This window comes from Carassius gibelio, chromosome B5 (assembly GCF_023724105.1).
Source record: "Carassius gibelio isolate Cgi1373 ecotype wild population from Czech Republic chromosome B5, carGib1.2-hapl.c, whole genome shotgun sequence".
In the NCBI taxonomy this organism is placed as follows: domain Eukaryota; kingdom Metazoa; phylum Chordata; class Actinopteri; order Cypriniformes; family Cyprinidae; genus Carassius; species Carassius gibelio.
Window position 1 is genome coordinate 36,004,010 of NC_068400.1, and position 24,069 is coordinate 36,028,078.

A 24,069-nucleotide genomic window follows, 5' to 3' on the forward strand; every position below is an offset into this window, starting at 1 on the left:
TATAATTAGATACATTTAGTATTGTTTTTTCTATGTTGTTTGAGACCATATCAGACCCTTTGTTTAGGTTACAACCAACTGCTCTGTGGATCCGTCCCTATTTTCTCTCATGTTGAACTTTTAAGGTTTGTTGTTTCTTACTTGATGATTTTATTTCTCTGAGTAAGTCACCAGCTAAACACTGGGGGGCATAGATTACATGGTGTTTCAGAGTTTGTTGTTTTTTATAGCAATAGCAGGACTGGGAGATGTGGAGCAAATTGGATAGAGACAGGGAGAGGAGAGAAAGAGGAAGCTTGTTGACAGTGATTGGAGTTATTGTGATATAGGTTTGATTAAGGAGAATGTCTAAAAGTAGTAAGCAGCATGTTTTCAAAGAGAAGGTGCACAACTGAATGAATGAGAGAGAGAGAGAGAGAGAGAGAGAGCTTGTTACCCTAGGGTATGTAGCATTACACATTAGACATGGCTGGCTGGTGAGGTCTCAGCGATGCAGTCCTGCAGCTGCTATTCTCTCTTTCCCATGAGTGCCTGCTGCCCACACACTGACCTGAACATGCACATTACATCAGTTCATATCAACTACATGGTGTGACTAATGAATGCACAACTATTTTATACCACTATAGCACTACATGACACTATTTGCATGTAACATTGGCTGTATCCGAAACTGAACTTAGATGCGTTCCCAGACTTCAAAGGGAGCATTTTAATACGAAATATCTCCTAAGGGTTTCAGACGGGATTGCAGGACACCATAACATCATTCAAAATGATCTAAAAAAAGTCACGTGAGCTTAACAAGCAAACATGTAGTGACTAATATGCTAATTTGAGTAGAAGTCAAAAATTGCAATTGCATAAATAACACTGTGAGACAGGGTTTCAGGGTTATTACAGTTAACTTAAGACTAAAATCCCCCAAAATTGTTAATTGAAATTGTATTAAATTCAGCTAGAAATGTAAAGCAGCATTTATTATTTTTATTTATTAACTAACTAATACTAAAATAACTAATCTTAGAATAAAAATGAGTGAAAACTATGTAGACTTAAAAAAACAAAACAATAACCAATAAAAATAACAACACACAACAAAATTACTAAAACTGTAATTAAAATTCAAATGAAAAATTATTACAATTATTACATTTCAAAAGTTATTAAATTTGAAAAATAAAAAAGCAATAAAAGTGCCAAACACACACAACAAAATTACTAATTACTAATTAGTTCATTCAACTAAAATTTAAATGGAAAAAGAAAAATTTATTTAAAATATTAAAATAACTAGAATAAGTTTTTTTTAAATAAAATATTGAATATTGATGTATGAATTGTATTAAAAAAATAAATATATGAAACTAAATCCATCAGTTCTATGCTGGCAAGTCATTAAATAATTTATCAAAACAATTATTTCAAAACAGGGTTATTTTAGTTAACTAAAACCTAACCAAAAATTTAACATATATCAGTTCATGATTATGAATGAATTAGTTCATTTCGTAACAAAGCTCTGATGTGTGTTGTTCTGAGATGGAGTGAATGACACATATGATAAGATATGATTACAGGTGGAACAAATGAAGCCATCTATGATACATACATTTTACAGATTTTACATGCCTGTACAACACTGCACTGTAGACACACCTCCTATTGTTTTATTTTTTCTCTTTTGCAGTCAATCTGTTGTAAAGGTGTTGTGCCAGCGGTCGGAGCGGTACGCGCAGGAGCCTGGAGCTCACTGGAGGAGCAGGCGTACATGCTTCTGACAGAGACAGAGAGACAGACCATGATCTATTACATTCAAGAGTACCAGCGTGCACACATCGGGGTAGAGCCTCTGGCCATGGCCCTGTTTGAACTCTTCAACACACATGCCAAGGTGAAATGACTGAACAAAAAAATCTCAAGACAATTGATAACAACCCATAATGCATGTTTGTAATGTAATGCAAAGTGTCACTGAAAACTCTTTTTTTGATGGTTAGCAGGATTCTATTCAAATGAAAAATGTATCATATTTTGGATGATTTCAGGTATTTCTTTTAATGATCTCTTGGCTGTTCCTGCTCCCCAGCTGTCCTTGCTGGCTGAGGTGCGGACTCTGGTCGCCCCGCAGGATCTGGAACGATTCGACGGGCAGGTGTTACATCGTGAGATGGAAGCGTGGAGAGCTCGTCACGGAGGCCTGGGCCTCCTGCACCCTGACTCTATCTGTGTCACCCATCCAGAGGGCCACATTCCTGCTGCCTGCCAGCTGACCAATGCAGTCCTTGGCTACAACAAGGCATGTGGATGTGCGAGCATCATTTGGCGTAATGCAGTGCTGTGAATATTAGTATCCACTGGAGGACAGATTTTACTCTGCTAATATTAGAAGTACCTATATAAAAGTACAAAAGTATTTGCTTTTGAATATTTTATTTTGCTGAACAAAATAGCAATATTGCGAAATGTTATTACAATAATGTTCTTTCAGGATGCTTTGTGGAATAGTACACTTAAAAGAACAGCATTTTCTTTTCAATTACTTATAAAAAAATGTATATATATATCCAACTGACCTCAAAGTTTTGAAAGTCTGATGTATAAATATATAGCTACATATTTATATGCATATATACATATTTATTTATAAAATAAATTTGAAAAAGACACAAAACTCACTAACACTAAAACCAATGTTTACACTACCATTCAAATGTTACGGTCTGAAAAGCTTTTGAAATGTTTTTGAAAGAAGTCAAAATACAATAAAAACTGTAATATTGTGAAATGGTAGTAAAATTTAAAAGAACTGGATTTTTTGGTTAATAGAAAAGGATCCAGGAAAAGGATTCTTTAATAAAAAAGTTTAAAACAATAGCATTTATTGAAACAATTTATAGAATTATTAATTTCTTTAAAACTTTTGACCCCAAATGTGACCCTGGACCGCAAAACGTCTTAACATCTTAAGTCCCTGGGCTTTATTTTTTGCAATAGCCAAAAACACATTGTATGGGTCAAAATGATGGATCTTTATTTTATGCCAAAAATCATTAGGATATTAAGTGAAGACCATGTTCCATGAAGATATTTTTATTAATTTCCTACCATAAATATGTCAAAAATTTATTTATTATTAATAATATGCATTGCTAAGAATTCATTTGGACAACTTTAAAGGCGATTATTTAAGTATTTTTTATTTATTTTTTTGCACCCTCAAATTCCAGATATTCAAAAAGTCAGATCCTAACAAACCATACAGCAATTGGAAGCTTTTTAATTCAGCTTTCAGATAATGTATACATCTCAAATTAAAAATATTTACACTTAAGACTTTTTGAAAAGAAGTTTTGTGGTCCATAGTCACAAATGAAAAGTAGTTTACGCATCAAAAGTAGTGATGTATACCAACCTTAGTTAGATCTAAATAAATTCATTCATTCATTCATTCATTCGTTCTAGCTTTTGATGTTCTATCCTAATAATACCTACAGTATTTGGATTCAGAGAGATCTTTATTTGTAACTTTATTCAGACTGATTTTTCTGTGCCTGCATTGATTGGTCTGATCTGATATGTCTTGGTATTTGTATGATTTGATTCCAAAACTGTTGTAAAATGTCATCCGCACAAGCCGTAATTGAACTGAACTAATGAAAAAAGAGCTGCATCTCAAGTAGAGCAACGGTTTCTTAAACTCAAACATCTTTTTGATTGTATTTTGTACTGGAGTGATTGTTGCTGTGTACACTTGAGTTATTTCAGCGATCGTTTTTTTTTTTCTTTTTTGCTTTGCCTTTATAGAATGAGTGCAGGTTGGATGGTAGTTTGATGCCAATTGAGAGTCTAAATTCTCTTCCTGATGTTTCTCTGGTGAGTTGTTTACATTTTTTTGCAGTGTTTTTTGCATGCTGTTAGACTGGATTAAATAAACATTTTATGGAGAAAAAGCAGCCAACGTTAAAATGGCTTTTGTATTTTAACATTTGAATGTAGCAAGAAAAGAAAGGGACATAATTTAGCAGGAGGAGAACAAAATATTTATCCCTGAAAGACTACAAATACTGTCGCAAGAAAATTGCAGAAGATTTTTTTTTTTTTTTTTGGATGGAAACTCATACTCTTTTATTTTTTCATATCTCAAAGATCAATAGATCAGTCTCATAGTTTGAAATTTAGCAGAGGCAGTCTATATGTACTGTATGCCTCCACTTGACCTTAAAATTGAAAAATGTACAGTATATGTAAAGTGTGTATTGATTTTGCCGAAATTGCATGATGATATCATAATTTATTAAAACAATTAAATATATATGCTAAATTAGAACATGACCATCTGACAGATTTCCCTTTTATCCAGTCAATTTGCTGAAGATTGAGTTGAGTTCAATAGATTTTTATCCTACCCTTCCTTGCTCTCTTTTAATTAAGCATCAATAGCCCTACATTATCTCTTGTAATCATAAACGATTATCTTGGATGAATCCGTAATTGACTGTCTTGTTATAAACGTGCACTTATGCAAAATTGTTGTACATATAGACAACTCTTATCATCTGTTAATTTCAGAATGTGCTGATGATTTAGAAGAAAGTGTCACCTTTTAAAAGCTTTTAAATGTCAGAGTGTGTGTTTTTTCTATTCTTTCTCTGTGTTATCATAACCTGCCTCAGTGATAATGCATCCTTTAATTGCCTGTCTTGGTAGTTGATGGCAACAGAGAGGAGATAAATATAGACAGTAAGTTTTATGTTTTATTTCAGGACAAGGTGCAGCCGTCATCCGAGTCACCCCCCTCGTTCAAGCCTCCCCCTCCACCGGTTCGACACGCCAGCCCTAAAAATCAGAGCAAACGACCTTCGTCCAAGCTGTCCCAGACCAACCTGCTCTTTACCGCCCCCTGTAGGCGGCATCAGGAGAACCACACCCACAATCACACGCACTCGCCCTGCTCTGCTCACACCTCCCCATGTACCATCCACCACACCGCCTCCACCTGCTCTGTCCGTCACACTCCTCCACCCTGCTCTCACCATCACAGCTCTCCACGATCATTATCCTACCACGCTAGCCCTTCTTCTGGACCCCCATGTAAAGATTTGGTTCAGTTTCTGATGAGCAGGCAGGCAGCGGTGCTCTCCCCACACCTAGAGTCTCCAAACCGTTCTAGAGAAGGAACCCCCATGATCTCTCCACGCTCCTCTCCATCGATTTCGCCTTCTCTGCTAATGCCTGCGCCGCCCCCCTGTAGCCCTGAGAAGCTCGAGGGCTCCCCCCCTACACACAGCTGCGGTGCCACCCAGACCAGCCCACTACACCCCGAGCCGGAGACGACAGAGGAAAGGCCTCAGCCCCAACTACGAGGTGAAGACACTCTATTGTAATCATTTACTCACCCTCATGTCCTTCCAAACCTGTATGACTTTCTTCTGTGGAACACAAAAGAAGATATTTTGAAGAATGAACAGTTTCGGTTACCATTGACTTCCACTGTATAAACAGAAAAAAACTGAGACTTTTTTTTTTCATGTATATATTATGTTCAACAAAAGAAAAAAAGTAACAGAAGTTTGGAACAACATGAGGGTAAGTAAATGTTGATAGGATTTTTTATTATTGGATAAACTATCCCTTCGAGTTGGGACTGAAATTGAATTATGTAGTATATTGATTAATCCGATTAAATTCCATATATCAGTATATTCTGAGAAAAGCCTCTAATTGATGATGATTTAAAAACTTGATTTGAATGCTCTTAAATCTGCACCAGCTTTTCTCATGCAACATGCAACTGTTACGTTAAGTGTTAAAGTTTACTTAAGTTGGTATTCACAAAACATTTTTGGTTGTGTTGATGATTATACTGCATATAATAAAACGTTTTGTAAGTTTCAGAATTTATATTTCTGAAATATATGAAGTTTTCTGTATTTACAGCATTCATAGTGGGAGAAAAAAGGGAAAATACACAAGCAAAATGGAAATACGACGGCATGTATCACAATCAAATTGAATCAGGGGAATCTATTGATAACAGCACTGTTGAAAAAAAACTGGCTAAAGATAAAGGAGGTACTAAATTCTCTTTAGAGGCTTTAATTTCTCAGATGGCAGGACACCTTATTACAAAATGTACGTATGGTCATAGGGCATCTCATTCATCTAAAATAATTAATTACACTCATTTAACATACTAAATTGACAGTCCTAGCAGGTCCATCAAAACTTTGATGAAGTTCAGCACTTAGGGAATTCATCCAGCTTCTGTAACTCATTTCAGATCCAAATAATGTGTGTGGTCCACATAAACCCTGAATGTAGATCTCTAATCTGTGTAAGCTCAATTGTGGGGTTATTTATGGCTTTGTGCTCATTTGTCTGTGTTCCCAGGAGCCACGCTGTCCCAGCTGTCAGACAGCGGACAGACTCTGAGTGAGGACAGTGGAGTGGATATCGCAGAGGCTGGGGGGTTGAGTAAGGACAGCAGCCCGCGACCAGGTAAACCTCCGTTCCTCCAGGTCACAGCTGACACACGCAGAGCCGATGGACTCGCACAGGCCTCCGCAAAACAGGTGAGAGTGTTCAGTTGTTTAAATGAGTTCTAGTCAAATTTCATCATATAAATAACCATTATACAGGAATCTTTTTTAGTCTTGTTTGCCCTGCTTTTGATTTTTGAGTTCATGTTAAACTCTTCATTTGTTTCTTCTACCTTCCTTGAAATCTGTATTTTCTTTCTTCCCTGTTTGTGATTGTTTTAGATGGGAATAATGGAGCCTACACTTGTACGGGTGCCCAAGTGTGCCAGTACACTGGGGATTGCTGTTGAAGGGGGTGCCAACACCAGACAGCCTCTGCCACGTATCGCCACCATACAGGTGGGTCAGAGTGGGTCACTGTTCAAAGCCACGGCTAAGAAAGATTCGTTTTTTTTTTTTTTTTTAAGCGATCCAAGAATGCACAACAGCAAGGTTATTCAAAATCTTGTATAAATACATACACTATTACAATATATATTGTATTGTTAGCTTAGCAATACACAATACTCATAGTCACCTATGAGCTTCCAGTTTTCAAAATATTAATAGTAAAAACAAGCCTATATATTAGCTTAGAAAGCTAGGTAGCTCATTAGGTTTTGGTAGCATATGGTTTGTTGATTTGACATTCTGTAGTTTTCACATATTGTTTTTCTGTAATAAATGTGAAATGCTAGCATAAAAGTAACACAAAGTCTTAGAATTACTATTCCCACAAAGTATCTTTTGTTCCTCTGATGGAAAGGGTAGCTAATGTACTGTGAAGGTCTGATATTACACCCATCGAGGTGCAAGATACAGTCGTAACTTTATATAATGTGGTTCTAAAAAAGCTTTTAAAAGCCGTTGCATCATATTCACATAAATGCTGAGGTCAGTAAAACCTGCTTCTCCGTCATGACTAAAATTGCCACTCTGCATGAAACACAATTTCAGTTTTCTTATTAAAAATGAGTCATGACACGGTTGATACTTTTGCCATTAGATAGACCCCCATCTGTGCATCAAGGAGCATTAAGATGGTAGTTTAATCTTTAGTCACAACTTTACAGGAAGTTTTAAATATAAAGGAGCCAGTTTGTTTTCCTCAGATTTCTTTTATGACCTTTAGCCCAGCATCTGTTAGCAAATGGAGCACATTAGCATATTCAGGACCCGTTTATGTCTCCGTATGCTCGCTTCTCTCAGTGTTGTGTTCACTCAACATGAAGGTGAGAGATTTCCCCTTTAGCGCAAAGTAGCTTTGCACAGAAATTATTTGCTTGCATATTTAAAACAGATTGCGATCAAGCAGCTAGTGATATGACTATAGCTTTAGGGGATGAAAAAGTAAGATAACTATATGGTTAGGATTAGGGTTTATCTTAGGGTTTCTTGCATGTAATTATGCATAAATAATTGTAAGATATAAGTAAGTGTATGTAACATGTAACAAGGACACCTCACAATACAGTGCTACCAAATTATATAATTCCGTTACATGTAACTAGTTACTCCCCAACACTGTCTACAATAGTTGCATGTAAAAATACAGTTGTACTGTGTAATTATGATACTATATATATACCGATTCATTTTACAGCAACTTCATGAATTCATCAAAAAGACAAAGCACATCTTGTATTTACTGCAGTATCTTACTCCAAACAGAGATGCGAATGCACCTGAAACAGTAATTGCTACTTTCAAACCCCCGAAAAAAACGAACTTCCCAGGAGGATCTGAACACACCATCATTTGTTGGCTGGTCTATTTGAAACAGCAACTGTAAAACAAAAAGCTTTTTAAAGTGCCGTTTGATACCATCAGATAATTCCTCTGCTTATTTGATTGTCCTGAAAATGCTGGCCTTCACAAAAGGAAAAATCATTAGAAAAATAGAGATTTATTTTCTCGCTTTAAGCTATTGAATAGTAAATGGAGTTGTGCTTGATTGTCCTTGATACCCTACACCAGGATAATTCTAATATTTCTCCATTTATTAAAATGCCATATTCAGAGAGTGACTTGTAATGTGCTGTGGATCATATTTCAAAGCCAAAACACGCATAATGACTCTTCATTAATGCAGTATTTTTTAAAAGCATCATACAGTATTTGACGTTACATGTCGTCTGACACAGTTACGAACTGAATGCAACCTGAAAGAAATGCAAAGCACAATGAGGCAATGTCATAAGTGTAACCATGACTACCGCACTTCCAGACTCCTTAAGATCTACTTTGGTTTTAATCAAATGTTCATTATGAGAGCATTCACTATTCTGTCTTTATAAGACACGTACAGCTCAGGTGTCATGTTAAACTGTAATAAATATTGACAAATGAGATCAGACTCCAGCAGGATTATATGACAGTGATGTAACCCGTTCTCATCTGTGTTGTAGAGGAGTTTGTAGCAGGACTATTAGACAGGCCTCCCTCCAGCTAAACAGAAGAAGACAGCCAGAACGCTCATCTCGGTTGTCTCTTTCTTCCTGTCCTCGGGCACTTTATCTTTATACTTTGACAAGAGGTTAGCTAATGACCTGTCAATATGAAGTGCCATATCTGAGAGAGCAAGCGGTCATTTTCCTCCCCATTTTCCACTTGTCTTTTCTCTCACACTTTTGATCGATGATCTCTCTTTGTGGAAAGTTTGAGTCAGCTGCTTGTTTCTCTCTTTCTCTTTCTCAGAAGGGGGGCTGCGTGCATATCTCTGGACAGTTGCGGGTGGGTCAGGTGATTCTGGAGGTGAACGGCGTGTCTCTAAAAGGCATGGAGCACCGGGACGCAACTCGGGTCATTGCCGAGGCCTTTAAGACCAAAGACAAAGACTATGTCGACTTTTTGATCACCGAGATCAACTCTGCTCTGTAGAAGTCGTCCCTCGAGTGTTTTACTAGACGCCACTGCGAAGAACGTCACTTTACGTCACGTCCACACAGAGGGACTGAATGAGTCATGTTTGTCATATCTGAGTCACAGTTAGCTTAGAGTTCAAAAGCTGCAACGCCCACCTTACGTCTGTGTTCTCGCTATAACAACGAGCAGCTGCCACACACCTTCACTGAACCTGTTCCTGGTATGTTCCATTGAGCCAAGACTGATGCTGATATGTTTGATAGGATGAGATCAGGGTTATATCGAGTCTGTCAGATGTGTGCCATACACACACACAAACACACACATACTACCGTTAAGTTTGGGGTCTTATGTTTTTGGAAGAAGTCTCTTATGCGGTCTTATCTGTGTATATTTTAATATATTTCACTCCGTATACAGCCATATACTTTAGTCTTTGTTGATACATGATTCTTCAGAAATCAATCTAATATGCTGATTTGGTGCTCAAGAAACATTTCTTATTATCAATGCTGAAAACAGTTTCTTTTTGTGAAAACCTTGATGCATTGATACATGATACTTCAGAAGAACAGAATTTATTTGATTTTTTTTTATTTGATCAAGTCTGTATTGTCACTTGTGACTGATTTTAATAAATCTTTGCTGAATGAATGTATTAAGTAAAAAAAACGTACTAACCCCAAACTTTTGAATGGTAGAGTTGTGTATATATAATCAAATCGTTCATTTCTATTCATATTTATTATAGCTAATACATATATACAGAAAATATATTTATACAAAATATATAAATATACAGATTTGCTATTACAGAAAATCACATATCATTTTAATCATAATATCAAATTGCATAGTCATTGTTATGGAGGTGTTTTATTTTTTATTTTTTATACTCGTCCTTGATTCCAGAGGTGTTTAATATTTTTTTTTTGATGAAAGGAACTGAATTCAGTGAAAGAGGTGAAACAACTTGATATTAATAAACTTTTGTAATATGTGAATGGAAATCAGAGTTATTCCTGGACAGAAGGGACGAGGAGGAGGATTCTAGTGTATCTTACTGTTTTCTCATTGTTTTTCTTTTCTTTTGTTTTCTTTTCTTTTCCTCTCTGTCTCTCTCACATACGCACAAAATCAGGCTGTTTTGTTTTTTAAAGTTCTTACTGTATGTCAGTGTGCATACTTCAAAGAGAGGTTATAGAGAGGAATAATGAAGAAATGTATAGCAGTATTTGAATTTGAAGAGATCTGATGTTCAGAATAATAAGTAAATGCATGGCTACGGGTTATGCAACATACAGAGAGTTATTGTACATAGGTAAAATAATGTAAAGCTGTATATATTTTATTTATGTAATATATTTTTTTGCACATAATGTTGATATAATGTTTTCAAAGACTGCATCAAAGACATTAAAACCCTTAAATATGATACCAAAACATCAATACTTAGAATAGTAACATAGAAGCATTGTAGTTTTTCAGTGTTGTTCCCTTCAGATATTTTATTCATATACCACATACAGATAGTATGTTTTTAAGTTGATAAAGATCTGCTTTTTGTTAATTCGTTGCTTGTCATTTGTTGTGCTTTGCCATGTGAAAAACACATAATATTGTATCTTTACAGGAAGTAAACTATCATAGGCTGATTATAGAACAACACCATATAAAGACACAATCTGAGGGTATCAATATTATGCCTGAAATATTTGATTTATGCCAAACTGCAAAAGGGACTAAAATAAATATATAAAGACTGAATGAAATGTCTGTAATTTATTGATATTTTTATTTTATGGTTAAATCATAATGTTGTCATCCTAAAATGTGTACATCTGGCTTTGTTTTCTGATGAAGCTGTGTTTTGGTGCCCTCGTGTGTTCAAGCTTTGCAAAAACTTTGTAAGGCAGTACTCAATTTAAATATATTATACCTATTAAATATATTATACCTCCACAATATAATACCATATACTTTTTGCAATTAATTTGGTTTCTCTGCAATAATGTGACACCATTCAAATTCTTTTAGGTCAAGTCTGAATCAGTAGATATTTTTTTTTTATTTCTTCTGATTTGTCGTTCTTCATTCTTCTGTTTCTGTGCTGTGTCATGAAAGTCATGAAAAATGTCATAATTAGGAGATGTTTAACAGAAGCCAGTTTATTTTACTATATGCACAAGACAATAGTTTGCACTTCATAACCTCGTATGTGTTAAACATGTTAAATATATTTGAATATGGCATATAGATGATATATTTACACAGCATGAATGTGTATTCTTAGCATAAATAACAGATTATGACATTTAAAAAACAATCATACTGCCTTACTACACAAGGAGCAGTCGAGATGTAAAAGAAAAATAGAATATCAACAAGGGAGGTTTTACTTTTTTAAAAGTCTATATACAGGACTAGTAACTATTATCTCCAAACCACAATATTTAAATAACACAAAGCAGTTTATATTCACAATGGGACATCCAGTATTAAACTGATCACGTAACAGACACAGATCATGCTTGGCTAACACTGCATGGCAGGTCAAACTACTGATTCAATTCAAAATAAATTTACTGAACAGGAAACTGGAATCTCAAACTCAATTTGCTACGCTGTGTTCAAATAATCTTCTCTTCTTATTTTATCTACCTATGAGGTACACTCAAGTCGACTGCTCCCATAATACCAACAATGGAGAAGATAATGGTCTGTGATGTAATCTGAGGTTAATGTTAAGGTGATTATAAATGTAACAGAGGCTATTTATGTAATATACTTCACTGTAGCCTATTACTGACAAGGGAAGTGCTGAAGGGTGGCAGACTTCCTGATATATTGTATGGGGGTCTTAACGCTTATCTAGTTGGAACATGTCACTGATGACATCAGAATAGTGAGTCAGGGTAATGACGTCACCCCATTCTAAAAGGAACAAAAGAATCAAATTTGATTAATGTCACAGTAAATGAAAATATATCTCTATTAAAAGTGTTAAATGTGATGATAAAAATGTCAGCAGATTTTTTATATTGAAGCAATAGTGTTATTAAAAATGGCTTTAGAATAAATCCAATTTAATCCATTTAAAATGATAATGGTCTGACCTCTTTTCTTGTCTTCATCACTTATCTTCTGCAGGAAGCTGGTCCTCTGGGGCCGCATTGGGGTCCAGGAAGTCTTGGTGCTGCAGATGCTTTAGGTACTTTACGGGAGTGATGGTGTGAGTGGAGCCTGTGAGGGAAGTCAGAAACATGATCAGGGATTTTATTGGGACAAAAAAAAAAAAAAAACATTAACTCACAGGGTGTGGGTGGTTAAATGCAGTTCACTAATCACATACATACAATAATCAGTAAACACTGATCTTTTCTGTCGCTTAACTGCAGTGTATATTTATTGTCAAGGTAAATGACAGTGTTTTTATAACCATAATCCATGTGTCCCACAACAGAATGCTTTTGATGCTCAATAATTCATATTTTAAGTCAGCTAAAAATATACACTACAGTTAAAAGTTTGGGACTTTAAGATGTTTTAATGATTTTGAAAGAAGACTATTGTGAAATGTTGTTACTAATATTGTAAAATAATTGTTTGCTGTTTTAATATATTTTCAAATGGAATTTAATTTTGCTAAGTCAACGTCTTCAGTGTCACACGATCCTTCAGAAATCATTCTAAAATGTTGATTTGGTCCTTAAGATACATTCATTATTATGAATTTTGAGAATGGGTGTGCTCCTTAATATTTTTGTGGAAACATAATTGATCCAAAATATTACTTAAATAATAATAATCCAATATTTAATGTTATTTTTTGATTAAATACTCCCTTGCTAAATATAAAAGTACTACATGACCCCAAACTTTTGAATAGAAATGCATAATAAAAAAAAAGTCTGATCAATATATCACTTGGAATTTTTAAAGGCACAGTGCCGCAAGGCAGAATTGTGCAATGCTGTGTGTTGTAATAGTTGTCTCTCAAACAGTGAGTCATTGATAGTTCTGTGGTGTCAGAAAGAGCCCTTGAGCACTGCAACCCACCGATGAGAGCTTCCCATTTGCCATTGGCCTGTGTGACCTCATAGACACAGCGCATCTCGCTGTAGGTCACACCCCCAACGATGAAGACGATGATGCGTGGGCCGTTGCGTATCTCTCCTGGGCTCTTGTTTTTATGCCAGTTTCCATAACGTGCACTGAAAATGGACAGCAGTGGTATTATCACTAGATATTTGACTAGAAGATGTTGCATACTGCATCCATGTGTTTGTGCAGGTAATCCTACCTGCTAGCTGTGGTCGTCTTTGACGATGCTGTGCGTGTGGAGATGTAAGGGTACTGTTTTGGGTCAAGCTTGTCTTCAATGGCATCCTATAGTAATGCAATAAGGAGAAATTAAAGTAAAAGAAAGATGACATATCCAAAGTGAGGCAAGTACTGTTGGTTCAGCTCACCTCCATGATGTCTTTGACCAGAGGAGTCCACCGGGAGAGCTGGTACGTTTGCTCACTGACTCGTTCCTTGCGGTCAGATTTCTTCCCTTTACGTGTTGTTGCTTGCTGTAGAAACATATTTAGAGTTATGCATTTCGACCTCAGACATTATGATTAGTGATGCACTGTATTCTGATTGAATAAGCTGATAATTATTGTCATTTTATGGCTGATATATTCTATGTTGCATTAAATTGCTCAAAAGTCACAGTAATTTGTAATATTACGAATGATTCCAATTCCATATAAATTCTGTTCTTTTGAGTGTTTTATTAATCAAAGAATCTTGTTAAATGCATCATAGTTTCCACAAAAATATCAAGTAGCACAACTGTTTTTGGTCTCCAGCATCAGCATATTACGATGACTCTGGAGTAACGGTGCTGAAAATACAGCTTTTTAAAATGGTCGGAGAATGGAGGGGAACATGTTTTGTGTGCATTAATGACCTCTGAAATGATGGGAACCCCCATATGGGCCATATTAGAGATGATGTCGCTGTCCTCTGGAGGGATCTGAGCATGCTGGAGGAGCTTACAGAGATTCTCCTCTGAAACACCTATGAGACACACACACACACACACACACACACAGTCATCCAGGAATAATTATACATAATTATACATGTAATTATAGAGTTTGAACTGGTTCTTAATCCTTGAAGCCCAGCATTACAGCGTTATGGCAGTTTTGGCTCACCGTTGTGTGATATTAGTAATGACTGTGTGTATAAACTGTACATGTCAAACGTACCACCCCCATCTCACCCACACACAGCAAAACCGAGAGAATACAAGCAATTGGCCATTTTGCAGCTCTCTCACCATTCTTGAGGAAAATGTAGAGCAGGATGATTCTGATTTTGTCCATAATGGTTACGTTGGCATCTAGTAGGATGGGTACAATAGCTCTCATGGGATCTTTGATCTTCTCACCCTCTGCATCTGTGCCCATCGCTAGATCCTAGGACAGAGCATACAAACACTATTAACACTAATTAATGTGAGTGCAAAAAGACCAATCCAAAATAAGCTTTACCTGCTCAACACGGCACAGTTTGTCCACTGTGCCCTGGTAATGCTTCATACAGTCTTCTGCTAAGTGCAGGTGAGTTGAATACTGCAAAATTATAAAACCACCATCAGCAATATTATCCCCTTGAATCAGTTCACATAAAACATGTAAATTATCTTAGTACCTTGCTTAACTCTTTCTGGTACTGTGGCATCTTTTTAAGCATTTGGGAGAGCTCTTTCATGGTGGTCTGGAAGATACAAAACACTTTGTCAGTTATTGGTAAGAATCAAGAAATAGCAGTTAGTGTTTAATCGATGATTAATAACACACCTTCTCTCCGGTGTTCATCTTTTTGCTTGCAGAGAAATCCTTTAGTGATTTAGTCACAGCCCTAAAAGAGAAAAACTATTATTTTCAATACATTATTATTACAATTATTCATTATTCATTTGATTAGTTAAAATTGTTGAAACCTTTTCTTCTTTAAAAATTAATAAATTTTATTCTGTTTTTAATTTTCCAGAATAACATATAAAATTAATGGTAAAAACATTTTAATGTTACAAAAGATTTCAGTTTTGATATTGTATTTTAAAATGACTTCTGACACTGAAGACTGGAGTAATGATTGCCAAAAATTGGGCTTTGCCATCACATCAATAAATGATATTTTAAAATACATAAAAATAGAAAACAATAATTTTAAAGGCAGCGGTGATAGAGGTAAATGCAAACAGCTATAGATTCTATTTTCACTGTTAAAAAAATCAGGATTTTCTGCTATTTATGCAACTTATCGCAAATAGTGACAGTAAAAAACAGTATGCAATAATAACGTATTGAGTGTAAATTATTAAATTGATGCCACCACTATTTTTATATAAAAATGTCAACCTGACTGAACAGACTTACGTGGAAACCTCTGCTATGTGTTTATGTCTCAGAGTCATCCACAGGTCATCATCTTCATCCAACAGCACCTCCTTCATACGAGTGTCACCCATTCCACTGGTCTCATACCTGATTAACACATATGCACCAGTAAACTGCCTATAGCACACATGTACAGCGTGATGATGGATGGAGATATTAACATCATGAAAAGTCAACCACTTGAAATGATCTGAGTGACCTCAGAGCAGTATATAGATGAATTACAAACACGTGGAGTTATTACTTGTAGACATCATTCTCAATGGGCAGCAGGTCATAGGCCATGGCCTGAAACGTGAGCTCGTGTAGAACTGGCGAGACAGGGTCAAAACCCCGATCCAGAATCAATAGCTGGGAGCGTGCTTTATCAGGTCCCTGCGAAAGAGACAAAGATAGAGCACAAAACACTACAGTAAGGAATTAAAGTTGAAATGAGAAATTAAGGTCACCGATGCCAGACAGAAGCAGTTTATTTTTATCATCGGAGACAAAATATTGTGCTACAAGCTCTTAGACTCACCTCTCCCAAAGTGGGGTCATCTGCTTTGTAACCGTCCAGTTTATCCTGAAGCATCTGGGCCAGGACTGCATTGTCTTTGTACTCTCTTCAAAACAAAGCAACACATCAATGACCTTCCAAAAGAAATCTAATCACTATAATATGTTATATCTAATTTAATAACTGTTGTGGGCTTGTGTTTATATTATATATTCTATATATTTTCATTGCAGATGGCTGATGATGCTTGGAGTTTCATCAGCAGATGGTGTTTATGAGAATGTGAGATTGATGGTAAGACGTTCATGTGAGTGCTGCTTCTTCCTCGCTCACCCTCTGTATCTAACAGCTGGGTACTCTTTCAGTGTGGAGCACAAGGTGGCTATTTGCTCCGCTAAACGCTCCAAGACCTGGTTCTTTACATCAGCTTTAAACGGGCTGTAGAAATCCTGGAAGGCATCTTGTCTGTCCACTGAGAACACCTGAAATAGATACATTTATTCTTAACATCTCAGATCTTCAATGAGATTCAAATGTAGTCAAACGTGGATTCATGAGCTGCATCACTGAAATTGCATAATGTTGACTAGGTACTATATTTAGTTTGAAACACACCCTCTTCACATAACTGTAAACAAATATTATATATGTTCTTCAGGTTACATGTTCTGGCCCTAAATAAGTGGTTTTCAGCCTATGTAAATTAAAGGCCCCTCAGTGTCCAAGACTATATTTGAAGATATTTCTGATGCTACTGCTGTAACAAGGACAGCTAACATGTTTATTAACAGAAACTAGGAGTGACAAAATAATTAATTCCTGTAATTCCAGATGTTTCAGAAACTTTTCACACTCTTTCTGTATTTGCATGTTATTTTATTCAGTCATTAGAGGATAAAGGCTTTATTATTATTGTTGTTATCATTATCAGCCTATTATTATATTTTCGACACACAAATAGTAGTTTTTCCGTAATTTGCACCCAATAAAACATTTTAGAGCCTGACATTACTACAAAAATGTATACTCACTATAAAAATTCCTATTACTGTGCGGTTTTATTTATTTAGACCATGGGAACCCTCATTATTTGACTGAAAAGACTGCAAGCTGTTGATGGAAAATATTAAAATAAATACATGATATACGAAATATTTATAAAATAGAGAAATATGATGTCAGTTCACATATTTAGCTGTTTTAGCTTATTTAATACTTATTTTGTCTTATTTTAAATAATTGTAACATATTTACGTTTAAGCCATCTTGCTGTCCCCTTGGAAGTGTGCTGAGGCCCCCTAGTGGGCTCCAGCCCACTGGTTGAGAACCACTTTTAAAATTAATCTGAAAATAAAACCATAAAGTCCCCTTGTCACGTTCATCAGCTGGAGTGCCCATGAACTCCTATAGAGGGCACTCCACTCAGGACTCTGGCATTTTGTATTTCCATTTCCAACTCCATTCCCCAGAATCCCATGCTTAGGACTAATCACCACCAGGTGTTCCCCATTACCACTCCCCTATATAAACTGTGTTTGGACTCTCATTAAGTGCAAAGTCTTGTTTAGCCTGTCTGACATTTCCGAGCGTTTTTCCCTTTGTTCGTTCCTTCCGTGTCTGACCTTTGGATTGTTTATACCGACTCTGATTCTCTGCTGCCTGCCCCGTTCTCTGCTTTTTAAGGTAACTTATCCTGGATATCTCTGACATACCTGACGCCGTTTCTGATTACTTGCCTGTCTGACCATCCTTATAATAAAGTTTTGCATATGGATCCGAACACCTCATCATTACACCCCTGTGAACCAACTCTACACAGGATGTTCTCAGCCATGTGATATTTTTATTGCAATATTACTGATTCACAGCAGCAGTTTAAAATTGAGCCAGCTTGCTTATTTGTATTTGTTTAGTGCCGAAGGTAACTTTTTACCAAGCAGGTTCCTGTCTTATGCCAATCAATGTCCATCTGTCCATGAGAACCTAAAAGGTAAAAGTGAAGATACTTCATCCACCACTGGATATATGTTAATGGATGTTATAGGGCTGTTACTGTCTCATAATCTTCTGTTACAATAGTAATAACAACTCAATATGTCACCTGCCTTGCCTGTGCCTGTATGTGTGTGCTGTATTCTGTACAATCTGCATGTTTGGCCGAAAACATGGTTTTCAGATTAATCTACCGCCACATAATAACTACACTATCCTCTTTTCTTCCCTCAGCTTGGCCTATAATCCATATCAGTGTTGTATCTCTCTCTCCCTGTCCTAACACACTAGCCTCAACACACTGCCCCATCTGTCACATGTACATAACCCTACTGACATCCAACCAAATTCCAACTCCACGCTCTCTCTCATTGATGGGGCATTAGCCAATGGGGAGCAGGATTAGGGTTGGTTTAGGAGGGGTGATTCAGCCACGCCTCAGGATTAATTATAGAGGACAACAACAGAGGATTGGCGGCACTGAGACAACCCAACCAAAGCTGCTCTCGAACGTTCCAGCATGATACAAACACTTCCCCCCACATCTCCATACATCCTCCTATGCATCATCCCTTCTTTCGCGAGTCTCAGGGTGTAAAGTAGAAGCTACTCACCTGTGATTCATAGGGCAGGAAGGCGATGTTAATCTCAGTCAGTGTCTTTATGGATTTAGAGGCACGGGATTTACTTATCAAGTTGAACAAAGAGTCTGGGATCGCTAAAATAAAAACAGAGATCGAGATACATATTCTAGATAAATATCTAGTATATGTGGTTAAAAACAGGAAAAAAACATCCTCACTGTCTGTGAAGAACACGTGTGCCCCTCTGTAGATGGGATTACGAGGATCTCTGAAGTCATTGATGAGACCCTCAACTGACTGTTGAAAAAAACACACATATGTTACATATTCATTTATAATAAAAACATTTATCTGATCATAAAACAAGTAAAGCATTAATACGATTTTAAAAAATAACAGTTTGCTATTTTCAATTTTTTTAAAAAGTAATTTGTTCCTGTGATGGCAAAGCTGAATTTTCAGCAGTTATTACTCCAGTCTTAAACGTCACGTGATCCTTCAGAAATCATTCACAAATGCTGCTATGCTCAAGAAACATTTCTTATTTATCAATGTTGAAAACAGTGGAAATGTTTTTCAGGAGTCTTTGAATCTAGATCTTTTGAATTCTTTGAAAGAATAGAATGTTCAAAAGAACAACGTATTTAAAAATAGGAATTTTTTGTAACATTATAAATCTCTTTACTGTTCCTTCATCAAATGAATGCATCCTTGCTGAAATTACAGTTGATAACATTTTATCATTGTATTGTATATCAATAACTATCATCTTGTATTTGTTGGGATATAATACAAACTCCCATATGAGCTCTTTTTTATGTGTCTAAAAATAAATGAGACAACTTACCTCATCAGATGGAGTAATGAGATATATGGCTTCCATGGTAGGAAGAGGCTCACGCTGCTTGGTTATGTCCTCAACAACTGCAGAAATTAAAGGAAATGTTATGAAAAAAGTCAATTTGAGCCAAATTGCGGTATAATTTATACAGCTAAGTGGTTTTGTGCCTTTTTGAAGCATTTCTACAGGAGTGAAACTCACTTGTAATTCCCTCGGACATAATATCTGTCATTTTACAACATGATGAGACCATTCTCATACTGAGCTTGTCCACCACCAATACCTGAGGGAGAACAGCATGCATTATATATGTAGAGCAACACATAACAAATCAGAGACCAGTGCAGCACAACATGTTTTAAATGGTGTTTGCCAACATTGGATGCTTCTGTGTATGTTTAATGCTGGTTTAGGATGGTTTTTAAAGCAAAAAGGCCTAATGTGACACCAGTGTCATCTTTGATTCAAGTTAATTTCAAGATTCTTTTTATCATACTGCACAGATTAAATCAAGATTGTGTTTAGACACAAACACATGCTGTACATTACAACATGAACAATCTTCATAATGATTGACATATTCTTCAGATGAACTGATGGTGAGACTGATGTGTACCTTCCATTCTCCCTTCTTCTTCACCTTCTTAATGACATCATTCATAACCTCTGTAGCAAAAACAAACAAAAAAACACATGAAAAACCTTACATTCTCTAGCCTTGGTTCTTACCATTGTGACTGTAATATTAATGTTGCAATGTGTGTATATATATATATATATATATATATATATATATATATATATATATATATATGTTATATATAAAAACGTTAATCGGAAATGCTGATAGCATTGAGTGAGACAGATATCCAGACAAAGATCTTCTATTACTCTCTTTCATACTCAATATATGTTAAGAATATTGAGGAAACATTTTCATTTATAATGCTTGAGTAAGAAATATCCAGTATAGGTGTGTGATAATGGAAGCATGTCTACCTCACTTTAAATATATCTGAGAGAATGACACTTCAAATATATCTGTGTTAAAACACTGCATAATCATACACTCTCTCTGGCAGACGTTTTCTTGCACACAGTCCACTGAGACAACTATGCAGAGTTTGCCAAAAGTGTCAGGTAGAGGTGTTGCTGAGTGTAGATCTTCTCTCCTTTTTCTTTTTTTGAATATATTTAAAACGGCAAAAAAAAAAAAAAACCTATACAGAGACTGAAGAACATGGATCTGGGCTGAATTTATTATTATAACATTATGGTTTGCTGCTTAGCATCACATTTTAGTATAATATGAGGATTATTTTTTAATTTGTTCAATGTGATTTGGTGTGTAGAGACTTTTCCCCCTTTTTGCATTTAGTGTTTACTTGATGTAATAAGTTAATGATTAAGAAAATTTAATGAAATCACATAATTAAAAATAAAAAAAATCTAATATACCATTCATGTCTTTTTTTGACAGCAGAATATGAAATGATCAACTTGATTTGTTAGTTTAAATGATATATATTGTGTGTTATATATTGAGAGAGACCCAGCAATCGCAGGTCTAATCTCTAGCCAATCCTCTTACACCACCAGCCTCTCTGTTCTTCCTCTGTCTCTCTGTATCTCTTTTTCCTGCTCTTTGTTACTCCTTTTTTATTTTTCTCATTCTCTTTCTCTCTTTGTGTCTCTGCAACTGGATGTGAGCACAATGGACTTGAATAATTTTTTACTGCCCCTTTAAAAGCTCCCTTGAATGGCTAGAACCTGAACACAACAGCTTCCTGCAGTCATATAACACATTTCACAGCTATTGATACTGGATCTGTCACTTCAACACCCAGGGGTGTTGTTGCATTAAAATAAACTTGTGATGAGCCTCACAGGCTATTACTGAAATTGTTGAACAACAAATCAACATCCAGTCAAATTTCAGGAAAAAAAAGTAACTGGTGAGATTAAAAAGGGTGGAAACTGGACTGAAATCTTTTTATTAACAATATTAATAGTACAAACCGATATGTCTAAATACATGAATAGACAAATACCATCCAGCAGCATTTATGTATTGTAATCAGTGTATTTTTTCCTGATGTTGATGCAGTAATGAAAACATAGTCCTCGATCTACACATTGTCAAAAGTAACAAATATTCATAAGTGATAATTGGTGATGTTTTTCCTCAGAATCTTTAAGATTTAATCAACACCAGCCTATCTATGGCAACAGAAATAACAAGAAAGAATGACACAGGACAGACAGCAAAAAGTGAAATGTCATAACTGTAAAAGGATGGAGTATAGGACAAATCTAAAATCAACTGAGCTGATACTATAGATTTAGCAAAAGGTGACTAATATTATGATGTAAAGGTTTCACATTCATAATTCCTTGCATAGATAGATAGAAAGGACAGATAAAAAATAAACACAACATATGTCAGACTGAACAATTAACATCTAACGCCAGCTTTGTTTAACAGCATTTCTTAACAGTTTTTACTAGGAACAAATTCCTGCCTGTATTATTTGTATTCAGTCCTATTTTTCCGCTCTTTATGCTTCCACCCAACAGCACTATGAGCCTCCCTTCATCTAGAGCCCTAATCCCACAGGACTACACAGATTACTGTGTCTCCAATCTCCAGTGTGCTTTTAGCTACACCACAATCATTTGCATAGCGCAATATAATAATATATAATATAATTAATATAACAAGAGTGTTACATTTAAAGAATTTAAGAAGAGCAGTGTTACTGTATGAGGATTATGTTGGTGAATAGTGCAGTAACATCTAACATGTAAACACATATCACAAACTTCTAAGGAAATGTCAATAATACCACAAATGAGAAAAAGCTGAAATATAATTTTTAAAGACATAAGAAATTTAGCCAAAAATCAACTTAATCAAAATATTTCTTACTTTCACCGACAATCGCCTTGAGCCCCAGAGATGCCATGCTGTCACCTGTTCCCTGTCTCTCTCTGCTGGACTCGCACTCGCAGTGTGCGCGCGCTCAGAGCTACAGCTGGCGTACATGGGATGAAGTGTTTGCGTCGATGCCTAATCCCACCACACGCCTCCGCAGCTTCATTGTTGACATATGCTGCATGTCTTGTAAACTAAACACACACACATTTGTGCATATTACGCATAGCCTTCCAGCAGCTTCTGTCATGTAGTCTATTGATATTGCATTGACTGTTTTTGTGAGCGATTTGTTTTAGTCATGTTTCGGGGTATTGTATACAGTTATATGAATCGCTATATGGAAAAGGGATTTTAAATTCACATCAAGAAAAATAAACGTTATCGCAATAATTGCGTTACAATGCGTTTACTGTAGTTGTACTTCTGTAAGAATACCAGAAAATAGCACTAGCGAGCGCTAGAGGGCGACATCGTCTTTTTATTCTGACCAATGCAAGTGGACGCTTAAGTCAAATGCTTCACTCATTTATTTTAATTTAAAATGTCTTTAAATCTCTCTATAAAATGATATTTTATATATTTAAGATACTTATTTCATACATAAGAAAAAACATAAATCAGGTGTGTTTTGCATTTATCTTTCCTACAGCAAAGTATCGCAGATAATGAAAATAAATACATAGTTTATTCAAAATAACAGTTATTTAGTCAGAATAAGTTACATTAAATTGTATACTTTTTTAAAAGTATTTTTGGATCATTGCATACATTTTCTTTTATGTCTTAAAATCATGCTCTGCATATTGTGGCGAGAAATTAGATTCGTCCAAGTGAGTCGATTCTTTTGAATCTTTCGGAAGATGGTATGCTTGACTTTTGAGTTATAGAAGAAAAGACAATGAAGACAATAGACTTAATTGGGAGTTTCAGTTACGTCATTAGACCTATACCCACTTTTTGTGTATAATACTAGTTAGTAATTTGCCCACATTCATAACGAGATGCCTCGTTAATTGGCCTAAATTTGTTGATGTGCCGTCACCTGCTATGGTCAGTCCCTAATGTCTAGAAATGCCCTTCCAAAAGTGAACAACTTATAGTACATAGAGTTGATGGGAATGATTCGTTCAAAGATTTGTTCAAACCCCTTGATTCACTCTTAGAATCATATCACACTGTTCATGACTGTGTAGCCTCCCACAAGGACAAGTTTGCTGATGACACACATGAAGCGGCCTACTGGAGGGAGGTGGCCAGTCTTGTGACATGGTTTGAGGACAGCAATCTTACCCTCAACACTGACCAGACAAAAGAGATGATAGTAGACTTGATGGAGAAGACGTGAACTCACCAGCCACTGTTTATGCA

General features: G+C 35.9%; 2 protein-coding genes across 2 annotated transcripts in view; one reads left to right on the top strand and one right to left on the bottom strand.

The window, feature by feature from the left end:
- whrnb (whirlin b) overlaps positions 1–11,158 on the top strand; it is a 52,377-nt gene extending 41,219 nt beyond the window's left edge. Inside the window, exons 6-12 of the mRNA XM_052557840.1 lie at positions 1,691–1,894; positions 2,090–2,299; positions 3,808–3,876; positions 4,767–5,367; positions 6,394–6,575; positions 6,765–6,881; positions 9,219–11,158. Of these exons, the coding sequence (XP_052413800.1) occupies positions 1,691–1,894; positions 2,090–2,299; positions 3,808–3,876; positions 4,767–5,367; positions 6,394–6,575; positions 6,765–6,881; positions 9,219–9,401 (1,566 nt within the window). The 3' untranslated portion in view covers positions 9,402–11,158. The remainder of the gene's footprint in view (positions 1–1,690; positions 1,895–2,089; positions 2,300–3,807; positions 3,877–4,766; positions 5,368–6,393; positions 6,576–6,764; positions 6,882–9,218) is intronic.
- Positions 11,159–11,538: 380 nt separating this feature from the next.
- Positions 11,539–22,807, bottom strand: stxbp1b (syntaxin binding protein 1b). Its single transcript, XM_052557841.1, has 20 exons — positions 22,693–22,807; positions 20,380–20,429; positions 19,965–20,046; positions 19,770–19,846; positions 19,141–19,219; positions 18,953–19,056; positions 16,680–16,828; positions 16,368–16,452; positions 16,092–16,222; positions 15,827–15,934; positions 15,245–15,305; positions 15,096–15,161; positions 14,936–15,016; positions 14,722–14,860; positions 14,347–14,456; positions 13,859–13,963; positions 13,690–13,775; positions 13,446–13,600; positions 12,503–12,629; positions 11,539–12,320 (listed from the first exon to the last, which is right to left on the bottom strand). The coding sequence occupies exons 1-19, from the start codon at positions 22,727–22,729 to the stop codon at positions 12,520–12,522; spliced, it is 1,815 nt and encodes a 604-aa protein (XP_052413801.1). The 5' UTR covers positions 22,730–22,807; the 3' UTR covers positions 11,539–12,320; positions 12,503–12,519.
- Between the last annotated feature and the right edge of the window lie 1,262 nt (positions 22,808–24,069).

What these genes read in the sequence shown, in the direction of transcription:
- stxbp1b (XM_052557841.1), bottom strand. Translation starts at nt 22,729, where the DNA reads ATGGCATCTCTGGGGCTCAAGGCGATTGTCGGTGAAA. An exon ending in ATTGAGAATGATGTCTACAA is followed by an intron (nt 15,935 to 16,091) that starts GTAATAACTCCA and finishes TGTGTTAATCAG; the next exon opens with GTATGAGACCAGTGGAATGG. An exon ending in CAAATGGGAAGCTCTCATCG is followed by an intron (nt 12,630 to 13,445) that starts GTGGGTTGCAGT and finishes CTTCCCTCACAG; the next exon opens with GCTCCACTCACACCATCACT.